Below are 12230 nucleotides of genomic sequence, written 5' to 3' on the forward strand. Positions count from 1 at the left end.
TATGTGCACTGAAGCCTTATATAGATAATGCTGTACTGGTTTAATCAAAGGTCATGCTCAGAAAGACTTTTTAAGAAGTATCCTGGCTGAAGGTCTTTTTCCCCCATTAGGGAATCACTGTACAAAATCTAAAATTAACTAATGATTTGCACAAGGAGGAAAAATTTCAAGGCTACTATAATCACATTCAAAGTAAGGGGTGAGAGAGACCAGATCTCAGGTTACCACCTAACACAGTGCCCACAACATAAAACAAGTAAAATATTGTCAGTATTCCCCATGTAGCATGGCTTCTGTTGATGGAAGTAGTGAGGGAGAAGGGCTGAATCCTCATGTACAAAGAGACATAAATTCAACCTTGACTGCTTATGCCAAGTGTCATTGATCGTCTTAAAACGCAAGAAGCACAAAAAGTAAAAGGTCTGATTGATTCATCCTGAGCCCAATTTTCTCGCCTCTAGAATATTTAGGAAGTGCAACTTGAATAGCTCCCACATACCTCCATTTAGTAAGCATTTAACATTAATTTTATGTTAAAAATATAAACCTTTGTTTATCTGCTGGAAAAAACCCACAAATTGTTAGTGCAGGTTTTCTCACATTGCTCAATCTGCGTGCTTGCAAGGCAGTACGCTGACTTCAGAGTCACTTCATTTTTGCATGCACTTAAAATTACTTGGTCACACGGTCTGTGTCGTAGTTTCCTCAATAACTTGCAGAGCAAAGGACAGGCTACTCCAAAAGAAATTTTGGGTCCAGTAAAATTAGCTAGACACCTGCAGCAGACAAAATATGGAATAACCACATCCTGAACCACCTGATGTACGCATAAGCCCAGCACTAATTCGAATAGACAACCTGCAAACTCCACCCTTCTTCCATAACGAGCCGTGTCCTTCTGCGCTCACAACCAGGGCACTAGAGCAAAAGAAAAGCAATTCTTTTCCCAACTTGTTTGTGATTTTATCTTGATAAAATCCACTCGGAAAGAGCAGCATCGCACTTTTTGTCTGGTCTTTGAATGACAAGGAAAAAACCCAAAGAAAACCAGCAGAAGCGTTTGCTGCCCTCCAGAGGAAAACCAAATGAAATTACAGCTTTAAAATACGAAGGCAGACATGAAGCTAGACAAGGGCTAGTCCTACTCAGTTCTAAAACCGCTTTCTTCAGTAGATGATAATGGTATCAAGGAAAATCCACTGCACTGAACAACAACAAGGTAGCAAACTAACTGTCAGTAGGGATGCTCACCTAGTTTTAACAGCTCCAAAACGTCAAATCTTTCCCATTTTTCCTCTCAGTTTTATACTGCAGAATGCACTGGGAAGTTATGTATTTAATGACCCAAAGCACACGCAAGTAAACCAGCCTCTGATTTTCCGTTCATCAACTGCAGAATGAGAAGAGGAGCATCTCCCTCTCACACCGAAATACTGCAAGGGTAACTGCGTTTGAGACTGCAAGGGGCTCGGAGCTCCTGAGCACTGACGCTCTCGGGGGTGAGTCATCCCTTACGGGAGCTGACATCTGGCCTCCCTCCAAGCCAGGATCAGTTCCCCTTCCCAGCTAAAGGAAATAAATCCCACGGCAATGTGATTCGTCACAACTCCAAAGTAAGGTGATGAGGCATAAAAGGTAGAAGTCCAGTTGGAATGCCAAGAAATTAGAAGCAGCTTAGCATTTCCTACACGAGCAAACAGATAAACCATGGCCCTGTCTTCTGCCGGTGCTATGCAGTACGCAGAGCAATGCTGCAAGCTGAGCTATAAATATTCTGTGCTTAAGCACATATTTGGATAAATATTGCCTTTCAAAAAAAAAAAAAAAGGAAAAAAAAAAAGAGGCCTGAATTTTTGTCTTCAGTATCTTCTGTTCTTACATCAGTTAAAGAACACTTTTAAAAAATTACTTTAAAGAAAACCAAGATGCCTACCTGACGGCCTCTGCTACGTTATTGGAAGTGTGACCTGATAAGGCATCGTGAAGGTTTCTGATGAAGTAGTCTCTGTACTCTTCAGGCAGGGCCATGAATGTTCCACCCATCACAATGAACTCTACTTTATCCACGCTGTGGCCCAACTGCTTCAGCTGTAAAATTAAAAGTACCAGGGAAAAATTACCGATCAGGGACTTATCTAGAAGACTTCTCTGAAAACCCTGACATTCCTACACTGCATTTCTTTCTTCAGTTGTCGTATCTTTTATGAATGACAAACCATGAATACTTTTGTACAGATTTCTTATAATTCCCCCCCAAAAAAACTCAAAAATTATTTTTCTACTGCAAGAACACAGTACAGATACTGAGCCCAGCATAAAAGGTTGTCTTGACAAAGCAGAATTACTTGAGCCTAGCATCTTGCTGATGGGAGTTACACTGGTTCCAGTTTGAAGCTAGCTTAGATATGGCCCGTAGAAAAAGGTTCCTCGCATCTGCTTCAATCCATGTAGAATTAACTTTCCTTAAAAACTTGTGGGAGAAAAGGACTACACTGAATCCATGGAGAATTTTCCAATGGATACGGAGATAAACAGGAAACCAGCCAAAGCAGAACAGGATTGAGAAACTCTTCAGATCTTCTAATTCTCCAGCGGAGACCCCCCAAAAAAAAATCATTTTGGTGGGAAAGCCACTATTTCAGTACTAAATTCTCCATGTAAGTAATTATCGAGAACTAGCAACTGCCACAAAAGTTCAGTACAATTTTGTTGTAATAGGGTCTCCTATCAGTGATCAGGTATTGTTCCGAACAGATGACATCTTATAAGAGGTTCAAAACTTGTCATTTATCTAATAGAAATGACTGTTAGACAATTAAAAGGTCTAAAAGTAATTCGTCTATGAGGATCAAGTAAGGCTAACGTAGAATTATAGAATCATGAAATGCTGAGGTTGGAAGGGACCTCTGGAGATCACCTAGTCCAATCTCTCTTCTCAAAGCAGTGTCAGCTACAGCCGTTTGTTTGGCGCTGTGTCCAGACAGGCTTTGAGTATCTCACAGGATGGAGACTGCACAACCTCTCTGGGCAACCTGGTCCAGTGCTCGGTCACCCTCACAATTAAAAACTGTTTCCTGATGTTCAAATGGAATTTCTCATGTTTCAGTTTGTGCCCGTTGCGTCCTGTCCTGTTCTGTCGCTGGGCACCACTGAGAAGAGCCTGGCTCCATCTTCTTAGTGTCTCCCACCAGGTATTTATACACATTGGTTAGATTCCCCCAAGCCTTCTCTTCCGCAGCCTAAACAGTCTTGGCTCTCTCAGCGTCTCCTCAGATGCTCCAGTCCCTTCATCATCTTAGTGGCCCTTTGCTAGACTTGCTCCAGTATGTTCATGTCTGTCGTCTTCTGGGCAGCACAGAACTGGACACAGCTCTCCAGATGGGGCCTCACCACTGCTGAGACCAGAGGAAGGATCCCTTCCCCTGACCTGCTGGCAACACTCATCCTAATGCAGCCCAGGAGGCTGCTGGCCTTCTTTGCCTCAAGGCCACAACGCTGCTCATGGTCACCTTAGTGTCCACCAGGACCTTTTTCTGTCAAGCTGCTTTCCAGCATGTACTGGTGCCTGCGGCTGTTTCCCAGGTGTTTCCCTTTGTTGAACTTCAAGAGGTTCCTGCCAGCCCATTTCTCCAGCCTTGTCCAGGTCTCTCTGAATGGCAAGCACAACCTTCTGGTCTATCATCCGCTCCTCCCAATTCTGCATCATCTACAAACCTGCTGACAGCGTGCTCTGTCCCAACACCCAGGTCATTAACAGAGAGGTTAGACACTATGGGGCCCCAATATTGACAGCTGGGTTCTATCACTAGAGACTGGCCTCCAGCTGGACTTAGTGCTGCTCATCACAACCCTTTCAGCCCACCAGTTCAGGCAATTAAAAGCGTTATCATTATTTTCATCACAATCACAATGCATTCCCCTTTCACTGTAAAAATTTACCTGTTCCACTCTGTGTCTTGTCTGGAGATAGGGGTCATACCTAGCCCGAATGGCCCTCATGGACGTTGGCTAAAAAACACAAGGAGATCCATTTTGTAAACTTTTATAAAAAAAAAAACAACCCTGCAGTGAAAAAGAACAAAAGACAACTTTTAGCACTGAAATGCTAAAGTCTTCAAATCCTAATGGACCCTATAGTCTTCAAACTCACAAGCAGAGAATCCATCCAACTGTAAATTTGAATTTGGCTCCTTAACTCATTTTTTATCCTTGATGGTTAATATGACATAAAGAGAATGACACAATTATTCAAATTTTTAGTGCATTACGGCAGGATGGATAAAGAATCTCTGCAGTGAGTCTCAAAAAATATTGCAAAAAAAAATCACAAACAAAATGTTTTTCAAAATACAAGTTTTTCTGTCCTGTTCATTTCGGTTTTTCTTCACTTGCACAACAGTTATCCAAGGAGTATCCTCTAGAACTCGGTCTAAACTTCAAAAATGCTTTCATCTAAACATATTCTTTCAATTTAAAACCCTAATAACTTACTTTTTATATTACTAGCTGATGTAAGCCTATTAATAATGCTCTAAGATAAGGTTTTCAAGTATCTTGTGTATCCTGGATTTGTTTGGTATTTCATTCTGTTATATTAAAAGCTCTACAGGATGAGGACTCTTTAAATCATGCATAACTCCCACATGCTGTTAGCATTGAACAAATGAACACAACATATCCAGAACAACATGAATTACAAAGTAATATAAATATACACAGGATTTTCCTACTTTGCATTAATGGTACAAGTTTCAAGCCACTCAAAAACGGGTAACAGACAAAATCCATTCCAAAAGGATGCTGCATCACTGTTTACCAAATTAATGCAGTTTGTATTTTATCTCATTTTACTACTTTATATCTGTACAATAGCTACGAGTTGTTTTGTGAAAACCAGTCACAATAATTTAGTCACAACAAGATCTTTTGCTGTTAAACTTTCGGCATACAACAGGAGAACGCTATTTTGGTCATATATGTTTAGCGAGGTATCACCGCAGATACAGACGTATAAGGGCACAGATGTAATTTCAGAGGCACTAACAGCTAAATAACGGGCTTTTTTCCAGAGCTTGACCTTTGTTATGTAGGTTGGACAGGACTGAAAGCAGGTCCAGTTAGGGCAGGATGCTCAGGGCCGTGTCCAGTCAGTGGCTGACTATCTTTAAGAAGAGTTCCCAAAACCTCTCTAGATCCCTACTCAAGTGTTTGAACAACTGTCATGTTAAAACATTCTTTTCTTATATGAAGGCACAATTTTCCACGTTCCAACTCATGGTTGTTGCCTCTCATCCTTCCACTGGGCAGCTCTGAGGAGTCTGGCACTGCCTTCCCTTAAACCCATATTGAGCCACAAGTAAATCTGTTATGTTTCTGGTTTGGACTGTTTAGTTCAGAAAATTTTGACGCGGACTGATAACTGCTGTAGGAATCACAGCTAGCATTCACTTCAACAAACTGCACGCAGCAGTGTCCCAAGGGAGACAGCAACGTCACCTTCAACTGCTCTTACTCACTCCTCGCTTTCCACGGCTGGAGATTCAGATTAACAGCTGTTCCCACACCAGCAAATCGTGGGGTACAGCCACGGCTGCCGCACTTGCCCTGCTCAGAGTCACAGGCTGCTCGCTCCTGCTCTACAGCGTATTACACGTATAACAGTATAAACAGCAGCAAGGTGAGGAGAAAGAAACAACTGCTACAATAATTGAGAAGAATTTCCAGTCTTGTAGTTGAGCTGCTTTAGATCTCGAAGCGTATGAAGTCTGCTTTTGTTTTTTATTCTTGCAACACGGGAGAATTTGTAGAAATAAAGAGCAGCCTAACCCGAGTTTATAGAGAGCGTAGGCAATGCATTATGGCGGACCGAAGTAATACCTCATATCCAGTGTAAGACTGTGTTGAATATTCAAAATCAGAATCAGGTCCGCCTGGGCAGTATCTGCAAATATTAAAAGACAGAAAACAGGCATCAAACTTACGCAATTGCAGCAACTTAATCTGTCTGAGGTTACGGGGGCACCGAGGGTGCAGGCTGAGCAGACACTGCTCCAACTACCCCATCTCTCACCAGAAACGCAGGGGAACATAAATTTGAGACAGCCCGACCACAGCAACGTGCCAACCGCTCTCCCGGCGTTCGGGAGCTCTCATATAGGCAAAACCAAATCGACAAAAGGAAGGCCTCATTAGCTCAAGCACTACGGTACCTTAAGGCTGCAATACAGCTTCTAGACTAAAGCTGGTTCACATCTGGTCAGCTGAGAGCACAGGATGGATGAATGAATTCCCGTGTCTCTGCATCACCCGACGTAAATATCGGTACAGACCCAAACGCACGTGCTGAAGACAGCCGTTCTGCGATACCCAGTAACGCTGAGAGGAACTGAGCCTATGTATGTTTACAAACGCTAAGTATGCAGTGCAAACCAGTTGTTTCATTTAATTTTAATGAGAACGGGATGCCAAAAACCAATTCAGACCTGTCAAATGACTACACCCACATAAAACAACTTGGTAAGACTTACTAGAAGCAAAGTGTACTGTGATCGTATTTCTGGAACACGGCATTATTTTAGGGAGCTGTCATACAGTTTTGGAGTAATAGTTACACACAGATTATTAGATTTTAGAAAGTAATTTTACAATCAAACAATTTAAATATTTTCCACCATTCTATCAAAAACATCGTCTCATTTGATGCAAAATATGATTTTTGTTTGGCACAGAAAGACATAGAGATCATCCTGTTACACAATCTGCATTTCTTTTCCAGAAATTTATAGAATTTAAATACCTTGATGGTGAGAAAGCTCATTTACATTTGTTTTTTGAACTTAGGAACATGCTATGTAACGAATACAGCATTCTAAGACTACTTCAAAAGAATACAGTCCATCTACTCTGGATAACTGTACGGCAGTTTGGTATTAAACTACAGTTTCTGCGTCTAGAGGCTTGTTTGAAACTCTTGTTCTGTGACACAGCAAGACACACTTGCGGCTATCACAGCACGACTGCTGGCCCGGAGAGGAACGGTACACAGCAGAGAGTAATTAAAAGGAATATAAATTTATTCTGAAGGGTCCTGAGCTTTCTTTTGAGGGCTGTGGGATTAATGATCAATCTCCAGTCATTCTGTGCTCAAAGGCGACCCGAGACAGGAGGGCTGACAACCCCTTCAACGTTAGCTGCAGGCGCCGAGCGCCTCCAACAGACAAGGTAATAGAGCAGTCAGCCTACTGTTACTCACAGTGAGCAGATCCGAAATGCGCAGGCTAAGATAATGCCATCTCTATCAAATCAGACACATTCGGTTCACAGTCAAATTGATCAGTTTCCTCACCGCCTGCCCTGCAAACTCAACCCAAGTCAACTGTCACCATTATAAAATTAACTGCCAAATTACCATGGCCAAATTAATTTGCTGGCAAAAGTTGTGCAACCCAATTAAAGACATTTCATATACGCAATTACCTGGAACATCTCGAACAGACTAGCTGCTCATGCAAATAGAAGAACAGAGCCAGCTCACCCTGTGTTAGGCACCTGGTAGTGAAATACCCTGATGTTTTGGGTGTGACAAGGCGGGAAAGAGAAGCGGTGTTTTGAAATGGATGAACTGATATGGTTTGGAAAAAAACAGATGAGATTTCAGGTGCAGAGACTCTTAAGTCAAACAGAGGTAACACACTTCAAGGTAAACCCAGCTTGGGTTTCTCAATTCAGATAAAACTCGGAAGCTATTCCCTTAACGCCACAAGCTCTTGGCAGCTGGAGGCCTTCCCTTCCATCTGTGCTCTCGTTTCACTCCAGAGCCAGGCAGAGCCAGACTGCCACACTGAGCAAGTCTTTGCAGACAACACCTGCACCTCCTCGGGTGGGTCTCAGTTCAGCAGTTTTCAAACTTTGCAGATTGAGCCCCGTTTGTTTTCTGTAATAGTCTTCTCCCATCTGCTCACGGACCCGGTCACATACAACACACCTGCGCACCCTGCCACAGTAATACAACTTACATTTGATCATTAATATATTCTCCTGGTTACTACGTTCACAAAAGTGTGTATCTACTAAGGTAAGTAGGGTTTGGCCCATGAAAGAAAAAGGTTTCCTCCTTGAAGAAAAAACAAGTAGACTTTTTAGCGTAATGCGCAGGCATCGGCAATCTGCAACTTTGTGCTTGTGCCGAAAGGAAGCCTGTCCCCAGTACAACGCTACTGCAACACTGGATTTATACAGAAATACTGCAGAACAGTCCTCTCGGGTCATCTAAGCTGTCATACTTACACACATATGTTGCCTGTAAAGTTAATGTGCGGACACCTGTGTGGTTTACACATCACAGCCACGACAGCGATCTGTAAGAAGCAGAGTTACAGAGGAGAGAAATTATAGTAATTGCTTCTGAAGTTACTAAAATAAAGTGCATCTTGGAAGGCTATGTATACATGCGCATCTGCGAGAGACTATTTAAAGATGTTTTCTGCTTAGTCTGCCACCTAGAACATCTGTGCGTTAACTCTTGCAGGAGATAACACTGGATAAACAGATAAGGAGTAAACACCGGCACAGGCTGCCCAGAGAGGTGGTGGATGCCCCATCCCTGGAAACATTCCAGGTCAGGCTGGACGGGGCTCTGAGCAACCTGCTCTAGTTGCAGATGTCCCTGCCCACGGCAGAGGGGTTGGACTAGATGACCTTTAGAGGTCCCTCTGTGATTCTGTGATAACAAATACATCAAGAAATAGGAATCCTATTATTTAATATTTTCACAATTCAGAATAAACTGGCAGTATATTATAAAGAACCAGGTGTCTTATACCAAATCTGATTAACCACCTTGCTGGAAAGATGCAGACTGGCATTCGGGTATTCACTAGGACCGTCTAACGTGCATCTAAAACAGTGCAAGGGTGAGAGCGTGCCACCAAGCACATCAAACATCACCCGGAAGATGAAAATGGGGGAGAGATGAAGAGAAACAAAAAGATATAAACCAAAGATGACAAAAATAGCTTCCTCCTTCCGCCTAACTGAGCGAAGCCTTTTTTTCCCAGGCTGATCTCAGACAGCTTTTCACACGTTAAATGCAAGCATAATGTAAGATGCTATCTTCTTTTATAAAAAGGACCAGAGGGAAGAAGAGACAGACACACCAAGATTTTTCTAGTGTCCACTAATTTGGGGCACCGAACTTGGAATACCTCGTTTTCAGAAATCCTGGTTGGAGTAAGAGTTTAATGAAGTATTCTATAGCCAGAAAGAAGAAACTAAAGAAATTAAGGGCTTTTTTGCGGGTGGGTTTTTTTTGTGGTTTTGTTCGGGTTTTTTGGTTGGGTTTTTTTTTTTTAAGTTATAAAAAGTGAACACTTCCTGGGATTTTGGTTTCTGGTTTGTTGTTTTTTTTATTTTTATTAACTTGAGTTGAGGCATGCTACACATACAGTAGGAAAGCTTAAAAACACGCAGCTGAATGTTAGCTGTACCTCTATTCCTGCTCTCTGCCTGAAGTACCTTTCAAAGAAACAGGTTAAATACTAACATTTTACCTTTGCTCACCGAGAGGGCCTGCAGATTAAGCTGCACTGTTTCTACGACGACTAAAGAGCAAGACATGCTGCTCTGAAACAAAGTCCCCAGACCTCCTCTTTCTCTTCTCCCAAATGCTTTGAAAGCAATAGCCCTGCGGGCACAACATGACAGAAAAGGCAGCCTGGAAGCTGGCAATGCAGCCAGTGCATCGTCATTAAAGCTTCTGGACATTCAGTATCCTCGTCTTTGCAAACAATTAAATACAACTTATTGATGAGAGCAGGGGAGGACGGTGGTGGAGGGAGAGAATGATGTACGTGCTTACCCCGCTAGCAGTCCTTATAGGCTTGGCCTTCAGCTTTGGCACCAGCACCTTGCGGTACTGCGGTGGGACCGCGGCGATGATGTCAACCAAACGCGGCTGCGCTGAAAGTCCGTACTTTGCTGACGTCTTGGTTTTCAGCCTGAAAGCAGAAATACCTCAAACTAACAACTCCATTCTGTCTTGCATACCCGTATTCCACAGCAGCGCTATCGTAGTACCGTTGGGTTACGTGGAGATCTAGGTAGGTTCTCCCAGTTTGCCTTTCCAGGTAACTTATTTGTGATAGGAGAAGAGGAAATGGCCTCAAGTTGCGCCAGGGGAGGTTTAGATTGGACGTGAGGAAAAATGTCTTTACTGAAAGAGTGGTGAAACATTGGACCAGGCTGCCCCGGGAAGTGGTTGAGTCCCCATCCCTGGAGGTATTTAAAAGACGGGTAGATGAGGCACTTAGGGACATGGTTTAGTGGGCATGGTGGTGTTGGGTTGACGGTTGGACTCGATGATCTTAGAGGTCTTTTCCAACCTTAATGATTCTATGATTCTATGATTTAAAAAGCACACAATAATTCCTTGCAACAGCTGCGTTGTGTATTAAGATACCAAAGTCCAAATAAAGTTGATATGCAACAATTGCCAATGTTTTGAGTTTCTGTACACTTTACTTCTAAGTATGATTTTATCAAAACATTGTGAAAGCTGCCCACAGACTCTGGCTTACCCGTTTTCAGTGACTTAAATCGTTTCATAAGACTTCCATCTGATTAACCCCTACATATGCAGACTCTAGCTGACTTAACTTCTAAGACATTCATGTCAGTTATTTCCAGCATCAGCAAAAAGGTGGCAATTATATCATGTAAATGAAATAGAAACAGTGGGAGAAATTCAGGTTTTATTATTCCACGTATGTAAAGAAGGAAGAACTTCCTGTAAACAACAACTTCATTTATAACACACTGCTAAGAAAATCTGATTTAAACTTTATCCCTCAATTAATCTCTCCTTTCCCTGATGGAACTGACTTCCGCACTACTGAAGGATGAACACAGGTGGAAACACAAAAAGGCAATGACAAGTTTCTTGGACTTTTTCACCAATACAACCCATTTTGTTCTCTGAGCAGTGCCAGTGAAGTAGCAAAGCACGGTATCAAATCACCACAGAATTTACAAACCTTGGTGGTATTTTTTTAATCAGGTAACAGCAAGAGAAATGACAGTAGCCTGTGAAAATAAAACTATTTTAAAATAAAAGCCTGAACATAATAGACTGTACAGGACACGTTCATCACTGGTGGATCAGGTCTTCAGTGTCATCCCACAGTGACTTACTTGTTCAGATTCACATCTTTTCCCTGCTCGTGAGCCTCAATTAATTGCTTTATGATGTCAGCTATTGTCATCATCATCAGCTCTGCATGGCTGAGGTCTCCTGAAACGAGAACAACACAAGAAACCACGTGTAGAGCCAGTGCTTTCCAACTGCTTGTGACAACCAAGGCGCCTCTGCTCTGTCGTTCATTTTTAATATTTCCTACAATTGTTGCCTATAGAGGGAATTTTGCCACCGCGTATCGCTCTCGATTTGCAGCATTGCTCAAACAAATGACAGTCACCGCCTCATACCGCTGATTTTCTTTTACTTCTAGGACAAACTCCACCTTCTTATGTCAGAGCAATCTGCACAACAGCTAGAAATAGAGTCATTGGAAGTTAAAGACAATTAGTAGACTAGTCTGATGCCACCAGTACACGGGGCAAGGGGCAGAACGCATTCATGAGGACGGTGGGGCAAGCCAAACGCAGAGGCCAGCTCTGTGAACTCCCCTCCATTGCGGAGAGGGTACGCTGCATCAGGCAGTGCTATCGGTGCCTTAAAGCTTCCCCGCTGCGCCTCACAGACCCACCCCAGGCCGCAGCAAGGGTTTGCACTGTATACATTGCTCACATTTCTTCCACAGCAGCTTTGGGAGAAGAGGGGCATTGCTATTAAGAGATCCATCCACGCTTCCTAACAACAACGTGCATTTCTTTCACCTTGTGCGGCTCCGTCTACACCAGCAAGTGTTGGGACAGTAAAATACACACACCACGCTTGTCAGAAAAGCCACCAGCAGGGACGTAGCCGGGTGCACCACCGCTCCAACGAGTTTTCGTTCGTGCCAGCTGTTCTGAAATCCGGCAGCATTTACACCCACCCGGGAGAAGCACCGCAGGGATGCTCTCCCACCTGGTCTCTCTCTGCAGGTAGTTTTGTGGGACAGTGTCCTGGTTTCGGCAGGGATAGAGTTAATTTCCTTTCTAGTAGCTGGTACAGTGTTTTGGATTTAGGATGAGAACAAAGTTGATAACGCACCGATGTTTTAGTTGTTGCT

The 12230-nt window shown here is 42.9% G+C and overlaps 1 protein-coding gene across 1 annotated transcript in view; it reads right to left on the bottom strand.

Moving 5' to 3' along the window:
• The window catches only part of ELP3 (elongator acetyltransferase complex subunit 3), a 98628-nt gene extending 87345 nt beyond the window's left edge, over positions 1-11283 (bottom strand). Inside the window, exons 1-6 of the mRNA XM_009283434.1 lie at positions 11188-11283; positions 9857-9995; positions 8287-8357; positions 5878-5941; positions 3940-4008; positions 1934-2088 (exon numbers count right to left, since the gene is read on the bottom strand). Coding sequence (XP_009281709.1) covers positions 1934-2088; positions 3940-4008; positions 5878-5941; positions 8287-8357; positions 9857-9995; positions 11188-11264 — 575 coding nt within the window. The 5' untranslated portion in view covers positions 11265-11283. The remainder of the gene's footprint in view (positions 1-1933; positions 2089-3939; positions 4009-5877; positions 5942-8286; positions 8358-9856; positions 9996-11187) is intronic.
• Between the last annotated feature and the right edge of the window lie 947 nt (positions 11284-12230).

This window comes from Aptenodytes forsteri, unplaced genomic scaffold (genome assembly GCF_000699145.1).
Source record: "Aptenodytes forsteri isolate BGI_AS27 unplaced genomic scaffold, ASM69914v1 Scaffold534, whole genome shotgun sequence".
Taxonomy (NCBI): Eukaryota; Metazoa; Chordata; class Aves; order Sphenisciformes; family Spheniscidae; genus Aptenodytes; species Aptenodytes forsteri.